Source organism: Drosophila hydei, unplaced genomic scaffold (assembly GCF_003285905.1).
Source record: "Drosophila hydei strain 15085-1641.00,03,60 unplaced genomic scaffold, DhydRS2 tig00000361-arrow-arrow-pilon, whole genome shotgun sequence".
NCBI lineage: Eukaryota > Metazoa > Arthropoda > Insecta > Diptera > Drosophilidae > Drosophila > Drosophila hydei.
The window spans coordinates 547,361-569,986 of NW_022045717.1; the positions used below are offsets into that span (position 1 = coordinate 547,361).

Consider the following 22,626-nt stretch of genomic DNA (forward strand, 5'->3'; position numbering starts at 1 on the left):
ATAATACCGATAATAACAGAAACCTTATTGCAAACACAATCAACTAGGCGTGTCTTCAACAAGGCAAGTACCAAGTGAGCGTGGTTCGTGTCCAATCTAAATACAAGCACAATTTTAAGAATCGATACTTTTTCAATTAAAATTCCGTTTTCATTTGAAATTGTATAAATTTATTAAATATACATGTGTTACGTGTATATGTGTTTGTGTGTGTATGTGTATTGAAGAAAAAAAAAACAAATATATAATAATATATTGCAATTGCAAATAATTTGAGCTTACAAGCTAAGCAAAAAAATCAATTTACTGTTATTTTTTTAGTATACAAACAAAAAAAATGCATATTTATATCTAGTATAGATTTCAATTATTTAAGTTTAGGAGCTGTTGCATTTAGCTTTCTTATCAGTTCTGGTTCTTGGATTAGAGTTACAATTAGATCATGATTAGCGAATTGATTAATAGACACTATACATACTTAAGACATAAACACTATAATTTTTGGACCTATTGTATAGCTATATTCTGGGATTGTCCAGAGAAGAATAGAAGTAGGAGTGGGATATGGGAGGAGGATCATGTGATCATTTGACTAAGTTATAAGTTCATATTTCCTTTTAAATATATAGCGCTGCACCGACTCAAATTTAGTTGTATTTGCGATTTTTTTTTTTGTTTGGGTGTTCGTTCAAAAGTTAATCCACAATTCTTTTCAGAAATTTGCCCCGGCCCAAAACTTAGAGATAGAGATGTATCGAAACACTTCGACAATTAAGTTTAACATAAATTTAGTAAATATTGTTAAATCAACACATATTCACATAGTGCCTTATGTGGATACGCCTAAAGTCCCCGGTTGAATGATTGGTTGATTGATTGGCTGATTCGTTCGTTGGTTGATTGGTTGGTTGGTTGATTTATTGGTTGGTTGTTGCTTGCCTTTGGCGCCTCTCTCAGTCAACGCACGCCCAATTTGGCGGGGCATGTCGTTCCTCCCAAATCTGAGCAGCGAATCTATCTGATGTTGGCAAACAGATTCAGTACAGACTTGTTCTCCTTTTGGCTGCGCGCCTTGCTGAACACATTCCAGAAGCGCAGCGTCTCATCGCCGGCACCGGTGACAATTGCCTCGCCGTCAGGACTTAGGGCCAAGTATAGCACACGATAGGAGTGACCAGTTAGCTTAGCCACTTGCGTCAGCGACGGATATTTCCACACGAGTATTTGGTTCTGAGAGTAGCCGTGTGTGGAGACCAGCTCCGACGAGTGCTTCGACCAGGCCAGATTGCACACCTGCGAGCCAGTGTCCACGCACTGCATGGGCTGGCCCGTCAGCGTGTTCCAGAAGCGTATGCATCGGTCTGCTGTGCCCCCGCCGCTGGCCAACAGGCCGTGATGATGTGGCGACCAGGCGATTGCCTTCACCGCGGCCATATGTTCCGTATACGACTGCACAGGATTAACGGAGTGCTGGTTCCACACGTACAAACGATTGTCATTGCCGCCGCTGGCCAAATACTGATTGTCCGGTGACCACTTCAGTCCGCACACCTCCTGACGATGTCCGGCCAGGCGACGTTCCGACTGTAGCTGTGGCGTTCGCGTGTCCCGTTGAATGATCCAGCGATCTCTTGAACCACTCGACAGTATATCGCTATTCCAGGCCAGTGCGCCCACACGCGCCGAATGTCCATTTAGTTTATTGATCTGCAAGCAAGCGACATTTAATTAATTGTTTGGATTTCACAAAGAACCAGGCGCTTCTTTCGTCAAGCACTCGTTGCTTCTTACTCGCTCGGCTGCTTACACCATCGACTAGTCAATATATAATACTTCTAACTTATTACTTGTCTCTCGCTGGCTCTCACTCGACTACAAATACTAAACTTTTAACTACAAATATAATTATAATTATATATAATTATCACAACTGCTGCATTTTACAAGCCTCTCGTTAGTTTTGCTTGTTACTCGCTGCTTGACAATACCTACAATTGCTATAGTTGCTTTATACGCAACTCGTTTCATTCTTTACTATTTCCAAATATGGCACTTATATGCCGCCATTAACTACAATCTAACAATCTAACAGAGCAGTAGCTACTCGCTGATCTTAGTCAACTGCCCCCTTCATCCACTAAGCTGTTCTCTGTCTGTTAAGGCCACACGTTATTCATCATCCATTTCACTGGCCGTCATTCGTTACTCACCTGCTTGTTTGCTGCCACGTCCCAAACGGTCACGTAGCCGTGGTGTGTGCCCACGGCAACTGTATTGCCACGCTCGTTCCATGACACTGAGGTGACTGTATTAGAATCGGGACTGAGATCGCACAGCCGGGTGACCTGCATTGGGAAAAGTGAACCAATTAGAGCTGAGTTTAAGCTTGAAGACTGCATCGCCTCTTACCTGACTGGTGCAAGCGCTCCACAGATACACACAGCTGCCGAGGCCGACGGCAAGCACGTTTTGCGACGACCAATCGACCAGGTTTAAATAGAAATCATCCTGTAGTTCCGGCGCATCCAATACCTTAAACGGTATTCTGGATATCTTACGTGTGGCCTTGCGCGGCGATCGCAGAAGTTTTTGGCTCTTGGCGCTAACTGGCGACAACGAGTACGGGCACTCGCCATTGTAGTCCTGTGTCAGAGGGAAAAGTAAACATCAATTAGAAAACTGTTCCAGTTGCAGCCAAGCAGCAAATTGGCCAAAGCGAATCGCGCTCTCCCGCCCACTTCTCCCCTTCACTCTGACTCGCTCTCTGTGGTCAAACGATTGTCAAATTTGTTTGCTCGCCGCGTACTTGGCGAGGCAATTAACGCCATCGTGCTAAAAGCAGCGACCGCGTCCGCAATTCATCTGCCTACCATCGAGCGCCCCAGATCCCCACCACCACCCCCATCAACGATTTTTGCATTTGGACACGCACTGCGTGTAGCCCCATCTCGCCTTTCCGCTCGTTTGCATAGAAAATGCGTACGGCAGAAGTGTGTTAAGCGTATGCGTGAATGGCTCTTCACACACCTCTCTCTATAGAGCTGGGGCTGCTTACGCAATGCGACATTTGAAATGCAAGAAAAAACAGTTGCGTGTGCCCCACATTTGGACAGCGCCACAGCAGCAAGATGAATCAAATCACAATTGGATATTGCTGCACTTCTTCACTCTTAAAGCTAACAATAGATCTGCACTCTATTTATCTAGCTAAAATAAAAAGATCAAGCTGCATTCTTATATAATCTGATAGCTCAATCAATGCTGACTGCATTCCTTCCTTCAATCCATCCTCAATATATAGTTTAAGTTGCTTTCATTCGACTTTTGATTAGATCACAAGAACTACTATAATTTGAGTCACATGCAAGAGGGCATATCAATCAGCTCGAGTTGGGTTAGATCAGACGATATTGCATCAATAACTAACCTGTCAAGACAGTTCCCAATTCATGTTTTGGATTATTGATCTTATCACTGATTTATGTATATATATATATATATATATATATTATTGACATATATTTTCTGCTTAAAAACTGGTTTTAACCCTCAATTGAACTTTTCACAGCTGACATATTTGGAATTCGCTTATTCTCTACTTACTCTAGTCACGTTCGTCTGAGCAACCCTTTATCAAAAACGATTTATCTAATTTTTGGAAATGCAGCGAGTCTTCCAACTTGTTCTTTTTGGGTAATCCATTCGAATTACTTCGAAATTTGTCATCGTTTGTCATTGCGAGCATTACGTGGTCAGCGGTTCTTGGGCTTTGGGGCGTTCACTTCCGCTCCAAGTGGCAAACAAGAGTCGGACAAACAGACAAACCCCACTTTTTCCAAAAAAAAAAAAAAAAAAAAAAAAAGAAGAAACAGAAGAGGAAGGAAAACATGGATGGACGTATGTAAGTTTTGAAGTGTTTGAACGCGATAAGCGTGCTTCAATGATGACTTAAGCCGGAATTTCGGCTGTGTTCTTAATGCGTTTAGCAAATTAAAATTTAATTCAATTAACAGAGGGCAAATGCGAGCGCACTATGAACTAAGAGATGCGATGAGAGTTGAGGAAAACAAAAGTACGCGGAACTTAATGACATTAACAACGACCGAATTGTGTGTGTGTGTGTGTGTGTGTGTGTGTGTGTGTGTGTGTGTGTGTGTGTGTGTGTGTGTGTGTGTGTGTGTGTGTGTGTGTGTGTGTGTGTGTGTGTGTGTGTGTGTGTGTGTGTGTGTGTGTGTGTGTGTGTGTGTGTGTCCGCTTCAAATTGCGTGTCGCTTCAATGGCTGAAGATGACGCGAACTGTAGGCAGCCAACGCGGGCAGGGTGTATGGCCCTTAGTGCTCACTTTGCACTTGGCCAGAAGCAAAAGAGTAGAAAACAACAACAACAATTTTTAATGGCTCTGTTTGGACTGTTAGCTGTTGTTGCTGTGGGTTTCCGCTTTCTGGGAATGCCGAGCATACTGGCCAGTGAAGCACTTTTAAATAGCCGAGCACCGACCCGTCCCGGTCTCGTCTCGTCAGCTCTGTGGGCCCATAAAGCGTACAAGCAACTGCCATTAAATTTAAATGCTTTTCGATGCCAAGTGCCTGCGTGCGTACACGTGTGTAAGTGTGTGTGTGAACGGGTGTGTGTGTGCGTCTAAGCCTATTAGAAATTCAATTGTGAAACTGCCAACAAATACCAAAGAGGAAATCCAACTCTGAATTCACATACAACAAATCTTGTTCCACGCTTTTTCGATTAAATCTTTCTCTCTCTCTCTCTCTTTCTGTCTCTCTTTCTCTGTCTGTTTATGGCCTGGCCGTGGCCTTTGGCAACGGCTTCTTCTTCTTATTATGTTGTAGTCTTGTTTGTTGTCATTTGAATGTGTCATTCGTCATCAGTTAACAGACGTTGTCATTGTTCTTGTCGTTAATAAACTACGCAAATACCCTGTAAACCTTGATTGGCACGATAAGTGCACGACTGACATATATAGCCTAGACTCATTTTAAGTTCTCATTAAAGTTCATTCGCTGAGGACCTGCCACTCTTTGTGCTAATACACATTCGAGTCGTGTCTTTTAAGGCGAACTACCAAGTACAGGGTATATGCCAGTCGATCGCTCCATGCGACACAGCGCTACCGGCCCACTGCTGTTAACGCTTTTTTTTTCTGATATTCCCACAGAAAGTACAGTCTCCACTTTTAGATCACATTGCGCTCAGATCCAATTATTGAAAAGCTTCTTCTTCTCATTCTTCTCTTTTATCTTTTCGTTCTGTTCGACAAAATGGCCGCGATGGCAGCCAATAAAGTAAAAGTTGCTTAGATATGGCAAAGCGTAAGAAATCGAAGCGAATATTGGAACGAAACGGAATCAAATGGAACACAAATTGAATTGAAAGGGGTGTGAATGATGGCAATGAAATATGGGCATTGGTAAAGTTGCCGGCCGGCGTTTGTTGTTGCTGCTGCTGCTGCTGCTAAAGTGCTTTGTGGGCGGCGCTTGGCAGGCAAAGTTTATAAATAAAATAAACAAACAGCCAACCAGCAGAGGCAACAGCAGATGCGAAGCAGGGGAAGGGGCGACAGGCCAGAGGAAGCAGCATAGCTGACCCAACGCGGGGGCAGGCGACGAGGGGCCAATGTGAATGTTAATGATCACGATAATGGGAAAGCGAATGGCTTTTGGGTATGGCCAAACGGCTGGACTTTGGTTAGCTTGAACCTGTCGGCTTCTACAGAGCTGAATCACTAAATTAGCCAAGCTGACCAAGCTGACCAAACTGGCCAAGCTTAAAGCCAGCTTAATTTTATGCTAATGCAAATGTCTGCTGCATAAATTAATATCAATAATAACAATAAAACAAACAAGTGCCTCGACGACTCTTCGCTACAATTCTATAATAGACCCCCAAACGTGGACCATACACAGGTGCACGGGCTGTTCAGGCGACGGCCTTTTTATTATATATCCATTATTTATTTACTTAATTTTATTGTTCTTTCTTCGTTTTGGTGAGCGGTGGGCCGAAAAAAGGTTTTCTAAACACGCGGAAAACCAACTCAAAGCCATTAAATCAGAAAACTATAAATAAATTATGAGTCTTCCAGGTGAGCCAAGTGACCCTGACTCAACGGCTTTAACTAAAACGCTGGGCTTTTCCTTGTGGACCTCTCATCATTTCATTTAACTCTTTATTGCAAAGCTCACACTACAAATCATGTAACAATCAAATGTTTTATAGCTGTGGGAACACGGTATTCACAATATTCAAACCTAACTCCCACTCAGCTCATACAACACTCTTATTTCAACTCTTTCTTCTTTAACCTAAAAAAATCTCTAATTCACTTAATGAGAATCGCATAGTAAGGCAACCATTGGAAACTTTTTTTAAATATTATATTTTTTTCAGCTCATACAGCCCACATTTTCCCCGCTTTCTCGTGTTTTCTTACAAAATCTCTACTTCACTTTATGAGAAGCGCATAGTAAGGCAATCATTTCAAACATTTTTTTATATTTAAATTAAAATCTTGTAAAATGCCCTGAGATGTCTAATTATATATTATACAGATATATTCTATAGTTTATATATATAGTAATCTATCTTTAGCTTCAACTTTTTTTCATATATATTTATAATATATAAGTTTAAGTTATATATTTATACTATAATATTTCATGCACACTTGTTTATTATCTAATATTTACCATATACACATTTCAAGAATTTGACGAACATTCTCTGTAGTTTTTCATCGAATATAATTTTTTATTTACCTCTCTAGCCATTTGTCCAGCTAAAAGCCGATCTGTCTATCTATTTATTGTATTTGTCTATTAATCTCCGTCAACCGGTTTGATGAGAAAACTGTTTGCGTCAGGTGGCTTGGGATATATCTATATGAAAAATGACTTTACTCAATATTTGGCTCTTTCTTTCCCTCATTTTCCCCCGTGCCATGCCCCGTCTCTCTCACGCTTGCAGACCGGATCGGTTCAGCTCGATTTGGGGTTAACACACTTTGATTTGTTCGCTGTTGTTGTTGCTGCTGTTGTTGGTACAGCCGGTTCTTAGTTGATTTGTTCAAGTGTTTGAACGTTTTAGATTCTGTTAGGTTATTTCTTTTTCTATTTCTATTCAACTGTTGCCACTTGCCACTTGCTGCTGCCACTGCACAACTGGACAATCGTTTTGCTCTGGCTGGGGCTGGGGCATCTCTTTGCAATGGCGCGCGTCTTCATCAGCTTTTGGGCTTGGACATATTTGTGCGCTTATCAGATTTATGCTGCCTCAATTGCTGCGCCGACAGCCGCACGTCTCCAAGTGGCTTCAACAACGGTGTTGGCTTTTGCTTTGACTAATTTTTGACAGTTGACACGTTGCCAGTTGCCAGTCAAACAGCAACAACAACAACAGCAACAAAAGAACAAAGCCCCATATTCTGTGATTCGAGCTACGAACCTGAGGCAGAGGAATTGCGTCTGCGGCTCATTTGCCCAACTACTTCAGTGGTCTAAAACGACACTTGAGTCAATAAGCGGACGCATTGAATAACCCAGACAACCGAGCACATCGAGATCGTGACTTCAGGCAACCAGCTGAACATGCCAGGGGCCTCTGGGACGGGCGGCAGGGGCACATACATGAGCATAAGTGCGCGGCAGCTACATTATCATGCCATATTCTGGCCATATTTATTTGGCAGCAAGACTCACAAAACATGAAGCTCGTGCTAGTCGCCAGTGCTCGACTCGACCATACCCTGTAGCTAGCAACGTTTCTACTTCTACTCCAATCTGCCTTCTCTCCAGCTAGCCTCATGTCAGATATTTATCGATATTATAGCTGAGCGGTAGGCTCGATGTCATTCGAAACTCAAGTAGTTTGAGATATATTTTTTGATGTAACATCGAAGCTCGTTAACACGCTACACTCAATACACTCGGCTGGCTATTTGCGTCTACAATATTTACAGGGTATAGAAATGTGGCGAGGCATTTTGGGTTTTTGATTAATGGGCTCAGGAATTCGCTTTGCGAGTGGTTTCTAAACCGGAGGCCCACAACCTATGGAAATTGTCGCCTCAATCAGCGGCCATTCATCTACATCACGCCCACACAATTAACACAAAACAGTGAACACTCCCAGCGGCGGGGCAGTGGAGCAGGGAATCGCCATCGGCAGTCAAATGTGGCCAAGAGTTATTTCATATTTTGGTTATTTTTTTGTTTGGTAAGGGGAGCGGGACGGCGGAGGTGCCCTGGTCATAACAAATCATATATAATTCAATTATGTGCGGCCGCAATGTAGCTGCCATAAATAATGGCCAATACATTGGCCCACACGTACGCACATCATATAAAGACAGTAGCAGCCCCGCCCCTCTACGCCCACATTCAAAAGGTATGCGTCAGTTGCTTAATAAGAGAAAAGACAGTTGACTAGCTGGACGGACAGCCGCTGCTTATCTGTGCTGCACGATCGCTTGTCTAATTCATAAAACATATTCAAATGTTTATAATTTATATATTTTTTGATTTAATCTTTAAACTCTTTCATATCTACATTTGACATATTCTCTCATAAGTCAAGTTGATCTCACGAGACTCCCTCAGTCTCAGCTCTAACTTGCGATTAAAATAAGTCGAGAATGGATCAAATATGTTGGCTGTAAATAGATAACAATAGAAATCATCTATATATCGAATATCAAGCTAGATATCTAGACTGAACTCTCTGAAATGCTGTTTTGATACTTTTACTGTTAAGTTCTGTCATATGTCTGAACAATCGGCTTTTACCCAGAGTCTCAAGCAGACTCTAGACATGAGAGTCCATGACCTGTTCTGCAGTGCATTCAACTCAGACGCATCGCCACCTTACAAAAGAAGTCTCAATTAAATATTAAAAAATACGAAAGAAGAAAAAAATATGATAAGACTGCCGGCTGCTAACTCAATTAATGCAATATTTTAAAAAGTATTTCACAATTGCCAAAGTCAAGTCGACTCGCCTCGCCTCCCATCTAGGGGGAGTTGAGAGGAGGCGCAGCAAATGACATGGGAAATCTTACCTGCTTGGTGGGTGATTGATATTTGAAGAGGCTGCGCTTGGCCGCCGGCGTATAGGAGTTCTCGTTCCGCTCCTCCCCGGCGGTCTTAACATCGTCTATGGCCGAGCCAAGGAGCTCGTTCTTCAATAGGCACGAATAGGCCAGACTATCGCGTGCCGTTTCTCCACAATCGCGCTGCTTCTTGCTTGTCTGCGGCGAGTTATCATTCGACTTGTTAATGGACGCAAAGCTCGTTTGCCAATTGTTGTGCGCCCTGCAACGTACATCGAGAAGAAGAAGAGAAGAGGAGGATAAGTTGGGATTAGATTGAAGCAAAAAAGTTATAATTTTTATATGTATATGATAATAATTGCAATTAATGTAAATGAAAACGGCAGACTGAGATTTTTTTAAATGTCTTTGGTTTCTTGATGGGCATTCACATACATGTATACCCTGTAATCTGAATATAGATGAAAGACGGCTATATACTTTTATATATTAGAAAAAAAATTGAAGCTGATTTTGTTTATTTGGTATTTGAATGTTCATTCAGTTGATTAACACACTTTAACTAGAAGAAAATTTGTTCATAGTGTGTGTGTGTGTATTTATGTGTATGTGTATTTATGTGTATGTGTACTTATGTGTGTGTGCACTATGCTATAGTTTAGAAAGACTGAAAGAGCAGGGTAATTGCAAGTCGGACACTTCCGACTAGAGCAGTCCTACTTGCTAGTACAATATTTACCACAATTTATATAGCATTTATAACTTATATATATATTATATATATATATATATATTATATATACATTCAACTCTTAAGTTGTGCTATCTCTTTTGCCCGACACTTCTTTAGATACTTTCATTTTAAGCCGCTCTACAATGCAGAATATCGCTTTTATATCTCCTTGTTTTTCTGTGGAAAGTTTTCTGTATTTGCTAGATGCAATGCTTCATTCGAGTGCTTAAATACTTGTGGCTACAAGCCAACTGACGGCCTGTCTCTCGCTTTACTATTGTTCTATGGAAGCGCTGTAAGTTGGCCATAGGCCTCATAGACCTAGGGCAACTTCTAGTCGCGGCCCTCGCGTTAGGCACATTCTTCGATTTGTATCTCTTAGTCAAGCGCAAGGCACAAAGCATGGCAAAAACATTTGCCAAAATATAAATTATTTATACAATCAACAACAACAATAGCAACAACAACAACAATTGCAAAACTAAATTTATGCAAACGCGTTCAAATTCAATTGTTCGCCGTGTCTGCCGCGAAGGGGACCCCAATGACTCTTAACACCCTTCGTGTCTGTGCATGGTGCGGTCACCTCCGCCCGCCCCGTCCCGCCCCACTCCCTTCAGCGCCTCTTTATGTACCTGACGCTCCACGTAATGCAAACAATATATTGGAACTGAAAGGGGGAAGGGGGCAGCAGACAGGGGGGCGCTGGGGCCAATTGTTATTATTTTTGCTCATAAAACATAAAAAACGTGTGCAACGTGCAAAAAGCAGCAACAGAAATTCATATTTTGAATGTCAAATTCGCTAAATTTGCACAAATTGGCAAATTCGCAACGATTTGCGATTTGCGATTCGCGATTTGCTAACCTGGCGAAATCGCCATGAAATTTGCTGCTTCCAAGTGTGAGAGAATTTTAACCTCCCCCCAAATACAGACGAGCAAACAAAAAAGAAACATTTTTATATTAGAGGAGGGCAACACACAGGAAGAGGGCTATTGAATTGCATTGCACACACGCACACACTCACACAGACACACACGCAAAGCCAACTGTTTATGAATGCAACTTGCGTCGCTTGCCGCTTTACACCTAAGCCCCTCGCCAACCCCCTTCCCTTGGCTGCGTAGCTGGCAAACGCAGCATTTGAAGCACTTGCTTCCACCTACAATAAATTAATTTCATAAGCAAATTCGCAAGGTAACTGACAGCGAGAGGGACGAGGGGTGGAAGGGGAGAGGAGTAGCAAGGCATACGGACAATTCAATCAAAGGCAGCAGCTGACACAGGCAGCTCCCAGCTGCCAGCACTGATAACAGCGCAGCCCAAGCGACAGAAAGCTAACAGCATTGCAGCACAACTTAACAGCAGCTGCTAAGTGTTAACGACAAGTGTCAAGTGCTTGCTGTGAAGAGAGACTCATAAGAGATTAGGATCTACCTCTAAAGGTACAGTGGAAATGTTGCTTTAAAATGAAAATTAGTGCATAGTGCTTAGGACTGGAGAATGCCTAAGAGGCAGAGTTAACTGCGATCTTAATCTGTCAATTTGTCTTGTCTCTAGTTGGGCGTGCTCGACTAGCAGATACTTCGCGCCCAAGCATAGCTACTTTTTCAGTCATAATGCGCTACCTTTAATCTTACATGGGGAACAATACACACAAAACTCGAAATAATCAAAATCTAAATAAATTTAAAACTTTCAGATTTTAGGGTATTCTCAGTGTAACTGAAATAAGGTAATGAGCTCTTCACTGCTTATGGTAATTAGATATATTTATTTAAGATTTTAAATCTCTAGTTTTTGTGGTTTAGCAGATCAAGTATGTATATACTTTATGGGGTCTGCCACGCCTACTCCGCCTTCAGTATAGCTTAAACACAATGAGAATCTGTCTGGAAACGCATTCAGGTGCAGAAGATATTACGAAAATTTATAGTTAATGATGTGGATTGATGGAAAATAAATAATACTTTACAATACATTCAAATGTTGCAAAGGCTACAATAAACAACATGCTCTAGCAGAGAGAGGTGAAGCTAATATATAGGAAAAAGTTAAGCATTCAAATATGACACAAAATGTAAATGAGTTGAGCACAAAGAGATGCGGAAATGTAATTATTATGTAACAGAGTTAAACAACACACAGATACTAAAGGTAAGCAAGCTCGTTAGCAACAGGTGGAGCAGGGAAACGAAAGGGAAGGGAAGGGGCCTTGGCTACTGGGCAGCAATTCCCATGTTTGAGTGTTGGCGCTGCTTACAGTTCCGTTAGCTCAACGAGTTGCAGCCAGGCGGAAAATGGGGGAAACAACATTCGTTGTTGTTGTTGTTGTTGTTGTTTATGGTTATGGTTGTTCGCCAGCGGAAAAGGTGACGTAGCAGAAAAACTAACGGCTCGCCATGTGGAGCCGTGTGGACTGTCGGTTTGGGTTGGGAGGGCTTATCGTATGGGTTCACTCACCTGCAGGGTATAAAACGATCCAGCGATGTTGGTGTCGTCGACGCTTCGAGATTATCAAAAAGATTTCGAGCCACGGGACTGCAGTGTTTTAAGATGCGTATCTCAAACTCCGGACTGAACATTGTAAATATGTTTGTTGTTGCTTAGGTTATTGGCTATTATTAATGATGAGTTTTAACCTCGATTCGATTGGGTATTTAGAACTGGAACACAACACAACGTTTCCACGGTTCGCGTTTTAAGTCAAAAGCGCGAAAAAAACAAAACGTTGCCAAAACAAACAAAAAAATATATAATACAAAAATATATATATATATATATATAAAAATCGAGTGTTTCCAATTCCTTTCTTTGTCGTCTTCTTCTTCTTCGTCGTCTTTTTTTTTATTTGCTTTTTAACCAATTACAACAACGAAATGCCGAAAATTGCCGAAAAACATAAGTTGGTAATAGAGAGAGAGAGAGTAACAAGAAAATTTGGTTTTTTGGCTTGTTGTTTTTGACTCCTTCTTGATTTTTGTTGCTGCTGCCGCTTTTGATTCTTCTTCTTGTTCTAGTGATCTTAAACTTTGGTATTGCCGAATCGTACAATATATATATATATATATATATATATATATACACATACACACACATATATATATATATATATATATATATATATATATATATATAAATAGGTATTATGAATTTGTACTTGTATACATTTAAGTATATGTATTTGGAATATATCTGCGATATATATCTAAATCGAGACGGTTAGCTGCAAAGAGAGGGAAAAGAGACATCATGTTAGAGTTAATTGTAATTGATTTCAATTTGTTAGGCTGTTTCTTGCGAATACTCTGTAAATGAATACAGTCAGCATGTTGCTGGTCTTAAATGTACATACAGAAGTTATATAACTTATATGTATGTATATTATATTATTATTTATATTTTTATTTTATATTATTATTTTGCATTATTATTTTATTATATTTATATTTATATTATCTTCTTATATTTACAAATTTTATTTATTTATAAGCCGAAAGTCGTGCCATATGTTTTTGCTGTTTTGTACAGGGTAGTTGTTCGTGTCACCCCGTCAATTTGGACTAGTCTAGAAATTTGAATAAAATTGTAATTTATTTTTTGGTCGACAGCTTGCAAGCCAGGTCATTAATCAACGTCGTCTAGCAGCAGGGTGTACAACGTGGTGCTAGGCTTTACAGATATGGCAAAAATGTGAAACAGAGCGAGAGAGAGAGAGAGAACTGTTGATCAACGACAGCTAGTTTTGGCCAACTTTTAAGCTGGCTTTGGTTGCCAATGGGCTAGTGGGCGTATCAATCACAAGTGGAGCTAACCAAGCACTATATATAGGGTGTCTATGCGTCTATCTGTCTGTCTGTCTGTCTTGTCTGTGTGTCTCTGCTGTCCATTTGTAACGCCTGTCATGTTGTTCGAATGTTATGGCCAACGCATGCGACGCGCATACTGAGAAGCTGGCCATCTATTGAACTGGTGTTCTGGCCAGGCTTAAACGCCAGCTCGTTTCAGATTCAATTGTTGGCACGGGTTGCACCATCAATTGCCAGAGCTGCCCACTTGCCGTGCTCACTGCTAATTAGTGAATGGGCGTTAACTGTTGCTTGTTGCTCGATCGCCGGCTGGCTGGATGGCTAGCTGGCTGGGCTTTATAGAATTCAGAGAGACATGGGGCTGGGCTTTGGTCTTATACATACCCAGTGCAGCGTGAAATGCAAGCAGCTTGAAGCACTTCCGCGTTCACCCAAACACTCAGATACAGATACACATACACGCTCGGACACACAGACAGACACAAACAGTGCTCGTCTCTTGGGCCAGTTTTCAATTCAATGGTAGGATAGATTTTTGAAAGGATTTTATACAAAATATACATATGCATATATATATACATATATGTATATATACATATATACGCTATCTAATTATGCACATGTACACATTTAAATAATTGCATATATATATATATATACATAATTAACTGTATATGTATATATAAATACAGAATTTATCGAACTGGCTACGTAGACAAACATCAACTGACTGACTTGGCAAAGTCGGAGACTGACATTTAACTCTGCGGCAGGTAGTGGCCGCGGCTAACGGCAGGTACTTGCTGCACTTATACCAAAAACTATACACATGCACACACACACACACACACACAGACACACATGTATGCATATATCTATATGTCGTTAGTGTGGTTCAGACGTAAGCCGCGTTCCGTGCTGTGTGCTGATAAGGCCTTATCGCAGCACAAACATAAACAATGCGGGCACAAATGTTAAATGAGTCAATCCCAGGGAGTTGCCTGTTCGAACATGTCGCGCCCAGCTATGACTCGATAAGCAACAAGTGCCGCAAGGGGCGGCAGGAGGCGGAGTAGATGGGGGCAACAGGGTGCAAGGGGCAGCGGCTGGATGGCCCGGGAGCTTCGCTGGAAGCGCAGGTTGCATCACCAAAAGCGTTTCATTGTTTGAACCGTTCAAAGCAAACATTATTTCGATCGGTCCACCCAACCCCTAAGGTTAGCCACAAAAAGGTGGCTCTAGTTAAGACAGACAGAGAGAGAATGTTGACTAACAAATACCCTGTAACTCGCAAACTTGCAGTCATAAGATACGGAAAACTTCTTTTGTCTAAGCCCCATTTGAGTCACTTCACAACTTACAAGGAAAACTTAATGGAATTGATTTAGATATGCATTCGTAGTCTCTTGAGCAACTAGGCAAGCAGGCGCATTGTCTGCTATGAGTACAGGGTATATTGGATAAGTTCTGTAATAATTGCATAGCTAAAAAACTTAAAGCACACACATATAGACATATATGTACATAGGCATGTGTACACGTAGACTAAGGCATTACGCAACGCCTCCAATTATAGCCCGCATAATTGTCTATGGATTGGGTAGACTGTAGTGGCGACGGCAGCAAGTACAAAGATTAGCAAATTATGAAAAATAAATATGTATGTAATGTGTATGTATGTAATATGAGTAAACTTATTGATTTCACATTTGTCCAAGATATAATGCTTAAACTTTATTAGAGTGTAGAAAACTGGTTAAGGAAGATTTACTGTAAAAAATATGGCACAGTATAGCATCTCTAGTCTTTGGTCTCTGTGCGCAGTACTAAATCGTGCAGACTATCGTTAGTTGCATCTAGCGTATGCACACTGTCTTGGTGGCGGCTTGCTCTACGCTGGTCTGACGCTTTACTCTGAGTCGAAGGTCAGGAAAAGTCGACTAAAAAAAACCCCGTTCGACATTTATAGACGCTGAGATAATGCCACAAAACGGAGCACCACCAACTGGGGCACAGCTGCGGCTCCCACAGCGATAGACGCTGCACTTGAACTTTGGCGGCTATAAATACTACTGAGTGAGCGTGAAATCAGTGGAGGGAACGGGCGACAATTTAAAAAAAAAACAAGAGGAAAGTAAGCCGCACTCCCCATTCGACTCCGGTTGCAGTTACTGCTGCGGTTAGTTATCAGCAGCGGACAAAACGTGTGTGTGAGAATATGATGATAAGAGCAGGCGAAAAAAAACCATTCACATGTTCGATGACAACGGAAAAAAAGAGCAAAAAAGAACTAACACAATTTGCCACCCCTTTTCGGGAAAGAGCGAGAACACATGGCAGCTCAAGAGGACGAGTGAGTGAAAGAGCCAGGCAGGAGCAGCCAGCAGCAATCGATAGACATACACATACATACAGACATACACGCAATGATAGACAAACGGCCCCCTGCTTAAAGGGCATAACCGTAACGGAAAACGTAATCATGTCAAGGACACTGGCGAAGCCAAATCGCCAGTCGAAAAGAGCAAATCAATAGATTTATTAGCGGCTGCTACTGACTAAATATTTAATTTAAAAATTTACAGTAATTATGATTTGTTGTTGTTTGGCTTATTGTGCACTTACAAACACACACTGACGCACTAACGCACGCACCGCTAGAGCTAGCCAGATAGAGCAGCCATACAATGGCCAGCTGCATACACACACACAGAGAGAGTGAGAAAGAAAGGGAGGGAGACAAAACCGTACATGCATGCCAGCAAAAAAGAGACAAACTCTCTACCCTCGCTCACACACAATGTACAGCTATAGCTAGCAAATAGTGCAACGCGCATTCAAATGAACTTTAAACATATAACTGTAATTATACCATTATACAATACATGCACGCATAGATTGTATGTGAACACAAAGTGCACTTACGTTTTTATTTTTCAATTTTATGCTGCACACTAAATATGTTTCCTCGAATCAATTTTACGCGCAAAAACACAACGAAAACGGTTAATTTTGATTTTGTTATGTCTGCTGCATCGCTGGTATGAGGCCAGCATCACAACCACCACTGTTGAGAAACACAACTGTTTTTTGTTTAATTTATAATGGTTGCCCGACGCGAGGGTTGTTCTGGTTGCAATGACGTTAACAGCTTATTTTAGTCACAATGTTGCACCCGACGCGCTTTTTAGGGAAACACACTTGCGATGATTGTTTATTTCAGTTGTTGTTGGCTTTGGATGCGTTGCGGTCCGCGCTTGTACACCGCCGTTCGATCTGTTTCCAAAAGCAGCGTTTTTTTTTTTTTTTTTTGTCTCGACTCACGTATTATAGGGATGTTCACGACTAATCGATAGGCATCGATTGCTAACAAGCAACCCTAAATACGATCAGCTGTTTGCACGATACTATTTGGCCATAAAAAATACTGAAACGATACTTTGAGTGCCGTAAAATGTATCGATGCTAGAAGCAGTCGTTAACAGCTTGTGAAATTTAAATAAATAGATACTTATAATTATAGGCTTTTGTTTTATTATTCCAATAAAATTAGTCCAAATTTTCAGTTTATCATGCAGAGTACTTGAATCCATTTAGACTACCATTCCACAATATTAACGTGACAGTTGAAAAAAATCTCATCAACTTCCTGTACCTGTTCGCCGGCCGGTGAATTAGCACGTTGATGCCCCTTGCGCGGCGTCTCAATCAAATCGGCACTCCAGATTTTGCCTAGAATGTCCCTCATACAGTTCCTAATATAAATCAATTGGTCGCCAATCAAATTGCCATCATCCTTTCGCTCGAGCTGTATACTACATTTGTTACTGTTCCATCGATCCTCCAACCACTTTTCATCGCTGTTCTTCATTTCTTTTGCCGTTTCGCGAGACATTATTCGAAAAAAAAAGCTTTTACAATTTTGAAGGCTGAGTGAAAGGACTGCTTAAAGCTAGCTAGATATTTTTATTATATATGTATATATGTGTAAATACATATGTATAATGAACGTAGTTTTTGTTTTCGGAGACCTAATGTTTGTACATACCCCTTTTTTGGAAATATATGTCATAGGCGTGGCAGACTATATATGTATTCTTGATCAGGACGATGAGCTAAGTCGATCTAGTCATGTCAGTCTATCCGTACGTATTACTAAAATACAAGTGAAAAATCAACTCTGCCATATTATAGTTAGAATTATACGTTTATTAGAAATTAGTGAGTAATCTTTCCAAATTTGGAATAGGTTGACTTCTGCGTTGCACTCGAGTAACCGTCCTTCAATCAAGCTCAGAGCGGAACTGGCGCTAAATATTGATTTGATTGTCTTTGCTATAGCTAGCCTTGGACGTCACAAAAGTTATTGTTTATGTTGCGCCATAATTAGAATAATGAGGCCAATATACATAGAGCATATTGGCCAGCTGTTGCGTAGGTGAGGTTACCGTCGACCACCGTTGCCGCAAGACAAAGCTAGGGACAATTTGTGCTGCCGGCATCCAGTTTTCGGTGCTATCCTGTTCACAACGCACACGATGAACATTAGTAATCTGCTTCAGTTCGAGTCGATGGAGTACAAAGGCGCTCAGACCCAAGCGACGTCCATCAATCAGTTTGTGGCCAGCGCCTTGCGTGTCTTAATCGAGGACTTCTATCAGCGTGTTGCTCCATCATTTATGCTAATCATCTCGTGCCGTCGGCCCAGTCCGATGAACTTCTATCGCAACATAATGCAGCTGCTCTACGAGAGCGTTGACAACATGATTCTTCAGCTGATCCACTACAATTACACCCAACCGCAACGCATTGCGGGTCCACGATTACACAACCTGCTGCTGGTCGATTCGCTCCAAGCATTGCTGTACGTGACGGTTCGAATCACCAACAAGGGCAAACCCCTGAAAAAAAATACAGAAAAAGCTAGTGAATAAAATAGGGGTATATGCGTTTTGAGCGACGTTATACAGAATATATATATATATATATATATATATATATATATATGGAATATGCCTTCTATATATGCGTATATATATATATATATATATATATATATATATATATCTTATCCTTTCTATTTACCTTTAGTTGCTGATAGCAATGTATGTACATAGTATTTCCTTCAATATGATTGTCTTTACATTCCGTGGATTTCGGCTATATAGATTCTGCGGATAATAGAGAATATTTATATATAAATCGTATACCATTCGGTTCTCGTTTGATAGGGACATTGAGATACATACGTATACCTCCCGGAACGATGGCAGCGAGTATTACTTCATATTTCTGCAGCAGCGGGATGCCCTGATCTCGTTGGAGATGCAGGGCGTCTTTGAGTATTGTTGGCGGCACCAGCTGCTCAATTGCAATGTGATGACTCAGAGCGCTAGAGGAGAGGTGCTGATGTACACATATTTCCCATATGCGGCGACACACTGCGACGCTGTGCTAAGTCAGCAGATCAATCGGTTTATGGGCACGGCGTGGCAGCAGCCCGTCTACTATCCAGCCAAACTCCACAATCTGCATGGCTGCCCGCTGAAGGTGCTGCTGCGTTCAGTATTGCCCTTCTTCAGCGTGAACGTTGAGGCACCTGGACTTGAGGACCGACTGCTGCAGGAGCTGGCAAGGCGCATGAACTTTGTGGTGCACTCGGTGGCCGAGCACAATCCGGATGTGCCCTGGACAGAGCAGCAAATACTGCAAATGGTGGGTAGCTAAAACACATTTTTTTATCGATTAACTAAGCATATTCGATTGACATCTTCGACAGTTGCAGCAGCGACGCGCTCACCTTGCCATTGGCTATATACGCAAACGTGTGGAGCATGCAGCCAATTTAACCGCTGTCTTTCCACACTTCTCAAGTCGTCTGGTCGGCTGCTTGCCAATGAACGCGTACAATTTGACCAGCTTCGAGCTATTGAGTTATCCCTTCCAGAGATTTGCCTGGTTGGCCGTGCTGAGCAGCTTTCTGGCCGTTAGCTGCCTCATGCTGTGCTCGCGCCGTCGCATAGATCGGGCCACGGTGCTGCTCTCCGTGGTTGCCATTGCCTGGGGTCAGCCCAGTGTCGCCTCTGCTTGGCGACCTGCCCATCAGGTGCTCTACGTCAATTGGCTTTGCTTTACGCTACTAGTGCGTGCCATGTACTTGGCCCTGTTCTATTATATGCTACGGCAGCATATTCATCAACGTTTGCCGCGCAATCTTCTCGAGCTGATTGAGGGTAGCTATGCGGCCGTGATGAATCGCATTACGGCACACGATGTGGCCGAGGTGAGCAGCCTTCAAGAGCTTGTGATTAACATGCGTGCCATTGTCCTGGCCAGCGAAGTTGAGCGCGATGTGCTGGAGCAGATCGATCTGCGTCAGCAAAGGTGCATCTTTGGCATCATATCCAGACAGACGTTGCTATACGAGGCACAGCGTGCCCATAAGCCGGGCGCATATTACATTCTACCACAGCAAGTGCTGGAACAGCAGCTGGCCATCTATTTGCAGAAGCATTCGCATCTGGTGCAGCGGCTTGATGAGCTCGTTATGTCCATCCAGTCGGTGGGCCTGATCAACTACTGGGCTGGGCAGCTGGGAAGCGAGCGCTACTTTCGCAGCATCTTTATGTACCGGGACAAACGGTTGCGTCAGCCCGATCTTTGGGCCATCTATGCCATAGTGGGCGTGCTTTACGTACTCGCAACGATCGTCTTTTTATGGGAACTGGTCTCCGTGCGCTGGCGGCACATCAACTAGTTGGAAGCCTTCAAATTGAAAAGATCGTAATTACTTAATGCTTCGATAACGATAACAATAGATAACGCAATACCGTACATGAAATTGAAGTGCATACAAGAATAAAACCAAATAAAGACAACGCAAACCAAACGAATAATTTATTTTACAGTCACGGTTAATTAAACTTCGATATCGATAACATTTAAGTAATCGATGTAATCACAGGAGTATGCTCCTGCAAGCTTAATGAAAACAACGATGACAGTCTCTATTTCGAAAATTCGAAATCGATTACGAAACTGTGTATTAGAGAAATAAATCCGAACTATTTAATTCATTGCAATTCTTGTTACGATTTATTATGCAAATCACAAAGTTTAATTTATTAAATGCTATACAAAAATACACCAGATGAGTAGTTTAAAACAGTTTTAAAAATAGTCGAGGATGACGAATCGTCATCGTTTCCAATTTCAATAAATGCAATCCTGGCTTTAACAGTTTGACAGCTGTTGCTGTGGCTTTAAAGTTTCTGCAGCAGAATGGAGGAGGCGCCGCCGCCACCATTGCAAATGGAGGCGCAACCCAGCTCGCCGGCTTTCAGCGCGTGCGACAGATGGGTGATCAGGCGAGCGCCAGACATGCCAATTGGATGGCCCAAAGAGACAGCTCCACCATGGACATTCACCTTGGTGGGATCGAGGTCCATTTTGCGTGTGTTGGCCAGCACGACTAGAGAGAAGGCCTCGTTGATTTCCCACATGGCGACATCCTCCTTACGAACGCCTGCACGTTCCAATAGCTTGGGCACGGCAAATGCTGGTGCAATGGGGAAGTCAATAGGATCTGTTTCGGCATCCTGGAAGGAGACAATGCGTGCCAATGGCTTCACACCCGCACGCTTTGCGGCTTCGGCAGTCATTAGCACAACAGCGGCACCGCCATCATTTAACGTCGAAGCGTTACCAGCGGTAACTGTTCCGTTCTCTCGCTGAAACACGGTCGACAGCTGGCCAAACTTATCAAAGTTTACACGCTTGAATTCCTCATCCTCAGCGATGATTTGCTCTGGTTTGCGTTTTATCTGGATCTTTACGGGAGCAATTTCGTCGGCAAAGACTTTGTCGCTCCAGGCCTTGGCCGATCGCTTATACGATTCGATGGCAAAATCATCCTGCTCCTTGCGTGTGATCTGCATTTTTTTAGCCGTGTTCTCGGCACAGTTGCCCATATGGAACTTGTTGTAGACATCCCAAAGACCGTCAAAGACAATGCCATCTGTTAGATTGATGCCCCCATAGGGTGTAGCGCCACGTTTCAAATAGAAGGGCACATTCGACATGGATTCCATGCCGCCGGCAACAACGACATCCGCCTGGCCAAGCATTAGCGACTGGGCGCCCAGCATCACAGCCTTCATGCCCGATGAGCAAACCTTGTTCACGGTCGTGCAGCACACATTGGTGGGCAATCCGGCAAAGATGGCCGCCTGACGGGCGGGTGCCTGACCGAGACCTGCCGAAACTACGTTGCCCATGATCACCTCATTAACATCGCTTTTGGCTATGCCCGCACGCTGGATGGCCGCCTCTATGGCAGTGGCGCCCAGTTGTGTGGCGGACAGAGGTGCTAGCTGGCTCTGGAAGCTGCCAATGGGTGTACGAGCAGCAGAGACAACAACAACATCGTTGATCTTAGAGCTGTAGCGCCGCGCCTGAGCGCTCAAATGACGGCTGGTGGCTTGCAACATGGCACAGATAGCGACGTTTTATATAATGATCACTGGAATATTACCCGGGCGTGATCACGCTTTTAAATAATAATGGGACTAAGAACCTGTTGCTCTTTAACCGCTTGCGTAACGTGACAGCTGTTGCTGATGGTGTTGGGAAGCGACATAAATTTGAACTTAAAGCTTTTTTTATTACGAACTATTTGTAGTATTTTTTGGCTTGTCTTAAATATGAAATAACGTAATGAAAATAAGAAATAAATAATAGTCAGCTTTAATTTTGAATTTGCACTAATCTAATCACACGAGAATCCATATATAGCTATATATATGTATATTATTAAGGTGGAATGTATCCTATTTTTAAATTGTTTTCTTACTTGTTTATCTCTTAATTCGAAAAAATATATAGAGCAACAATTCATGCCAATCAGTATTATTTTGGTATTTGAGTACTTCCAAGCTGGCGGTCACACACTTCTTGTTACTGCAAAACAATAACAAAGCAGACGGCAGACAAGCATTACTTTACCGCCTGCCGCCAAACGTTTGC

The 22,626-nt window shown here is 42.3% G+C and overlaps 3 protein-coding genes and 1 long non-coding RNA gene across 4 annotated transcripts; 1 reads left to right on the forward strand and 3 right to left on the reverse strand.

The window, feature by feature from the left end:
* Window positions 1-360: 360 nt before the first annotated feature.
* On the reverse strand, window positions 361-12,551 carry LOC111604060 (fizzy-related protein homolog). The gene is made up of 5 exons (XM_023321926.2): window positions 12,257-12,551; window positions 9,068-9,320; window positions 2,410-2,643; window positions 2,211-2,345; window positions 361-1,707 (listed from the first exon to the last, which is right to left on the reverse strand). The coding sequence occupies exons 1-5, from the start codon at window positions 12,376-12,378 to the stop codon at window positions 1,015-1,017; spliced, it is 1,437 nt and encodes a 478-aa protein (XP_023177694.1). The 5' UTR covers window positions 12,379-12,551; the 3' UTR covers window positions 361-1,014.
* Window positions 12,552-17,824: 5,273 nt separating this feature from the next.
* Window positions 17,825-20,477, forward strand: LOC111604037. The gene is made up of 3 exons (XM_023321894.2): window positions 17,825-18,466; window positions 18,834-19,317; window positions 19,382-20,477. Exons 1-3 carry the CDS (start codon window positions 18,141-18,143, stop codon window positions 20,357-20,359), a joined length of 1,788 nt encoding a protein of 595 aa, XP_023177662.2. The 5' UTR covers window positions 17,825-18,140; the 3' UTR covers window positions 20,360-20,477.
* On the reverse strand, window positions 18,441-18,927 carry LOC111604039. Its single transcript, XR_002751722.1, has 3 exons — window positions 18,852-18,927; window positions 18,688-18,773; window positions 18,441-18,503 (listed from the first exon to the last, which is right to left on the reverse strand). It is a non-coding gene; the product is annotated as an uncharacterized LOC111604039 (long non-coding RNA).
* Window positions 20,478-20,716: 239 nt separating the features above from the next.
* Window positions 20,717-22,223, reverse strand: LOC111604033 (acetyl-CoA acetyltransferase, mitochondrial). Its single transcript, XM_023321890.2, has one exon. The coding sequence runs from the start codon at window positions 22,089-22,091 to the stop codon at window positions 20,865-20,867; it is 1,227 nt and encodes a 408-aa protein (XP_023177658.1). The 5' UTR covers window positions 22,092-22,223; the 3' UTR covers window positions 20,717-20,864.
* Between the last annotated feature and the right edge of the window lie 403 nt (window positions 22,224-22,626).

Bases quoted from the DNA above. Each gene is read 5' to 3' on its own strand.
- LOC111604060 (XM_023321926.2), bottom strand. From the start codon at position 12,378: ATGTTCAGTCCGGAGTTTGAGATACGCATCTTAAAACACTGCAGTCCC. The intron at 9,321-12,256 runs GTGAGTGAACCC...TGTACGTTGCAG, and splicing joins GATCGTTTTATACCCTGCAG to GGCGCACAACAATTGGCAAA. The intron at 1,708-2,210 runs GTGAGTAACGAA...GCTTGCTTGCAG, and splicing joins ACGTGGCAGCAAACAAGCAG to ATCAATAAACTAAATGGACA.
- LOC111604037 (XM_023321894.2), top strand. From the start codon at position 18,141: ATGAACATTAGTAATCTGCTTCAGTTCGAGTCGATGGAGTACAAAGGC. The intron at 18,467-18,833 runs GTACGTGACGGT...CTCGTTTGATAG, and splicing joins GATTCGCTCCAAGCATTGCT to GGACATTGAGATACATACGT. The intron at 19,318-19,381 runs GTGGGTAGCTAA...CATCTTCGACAG, and splicing joins AGCAGCAAATACTGCAAATG to TTGCAGCAGCGACGCGCTCA.
- LOC111604033 (XM_023321890.2), bottom strand. From the start codon at position 22,091: ATGTTGCAAGCCACCAGCCGTCATTTGAGCGCTCAGGCGCGGCGCTAC.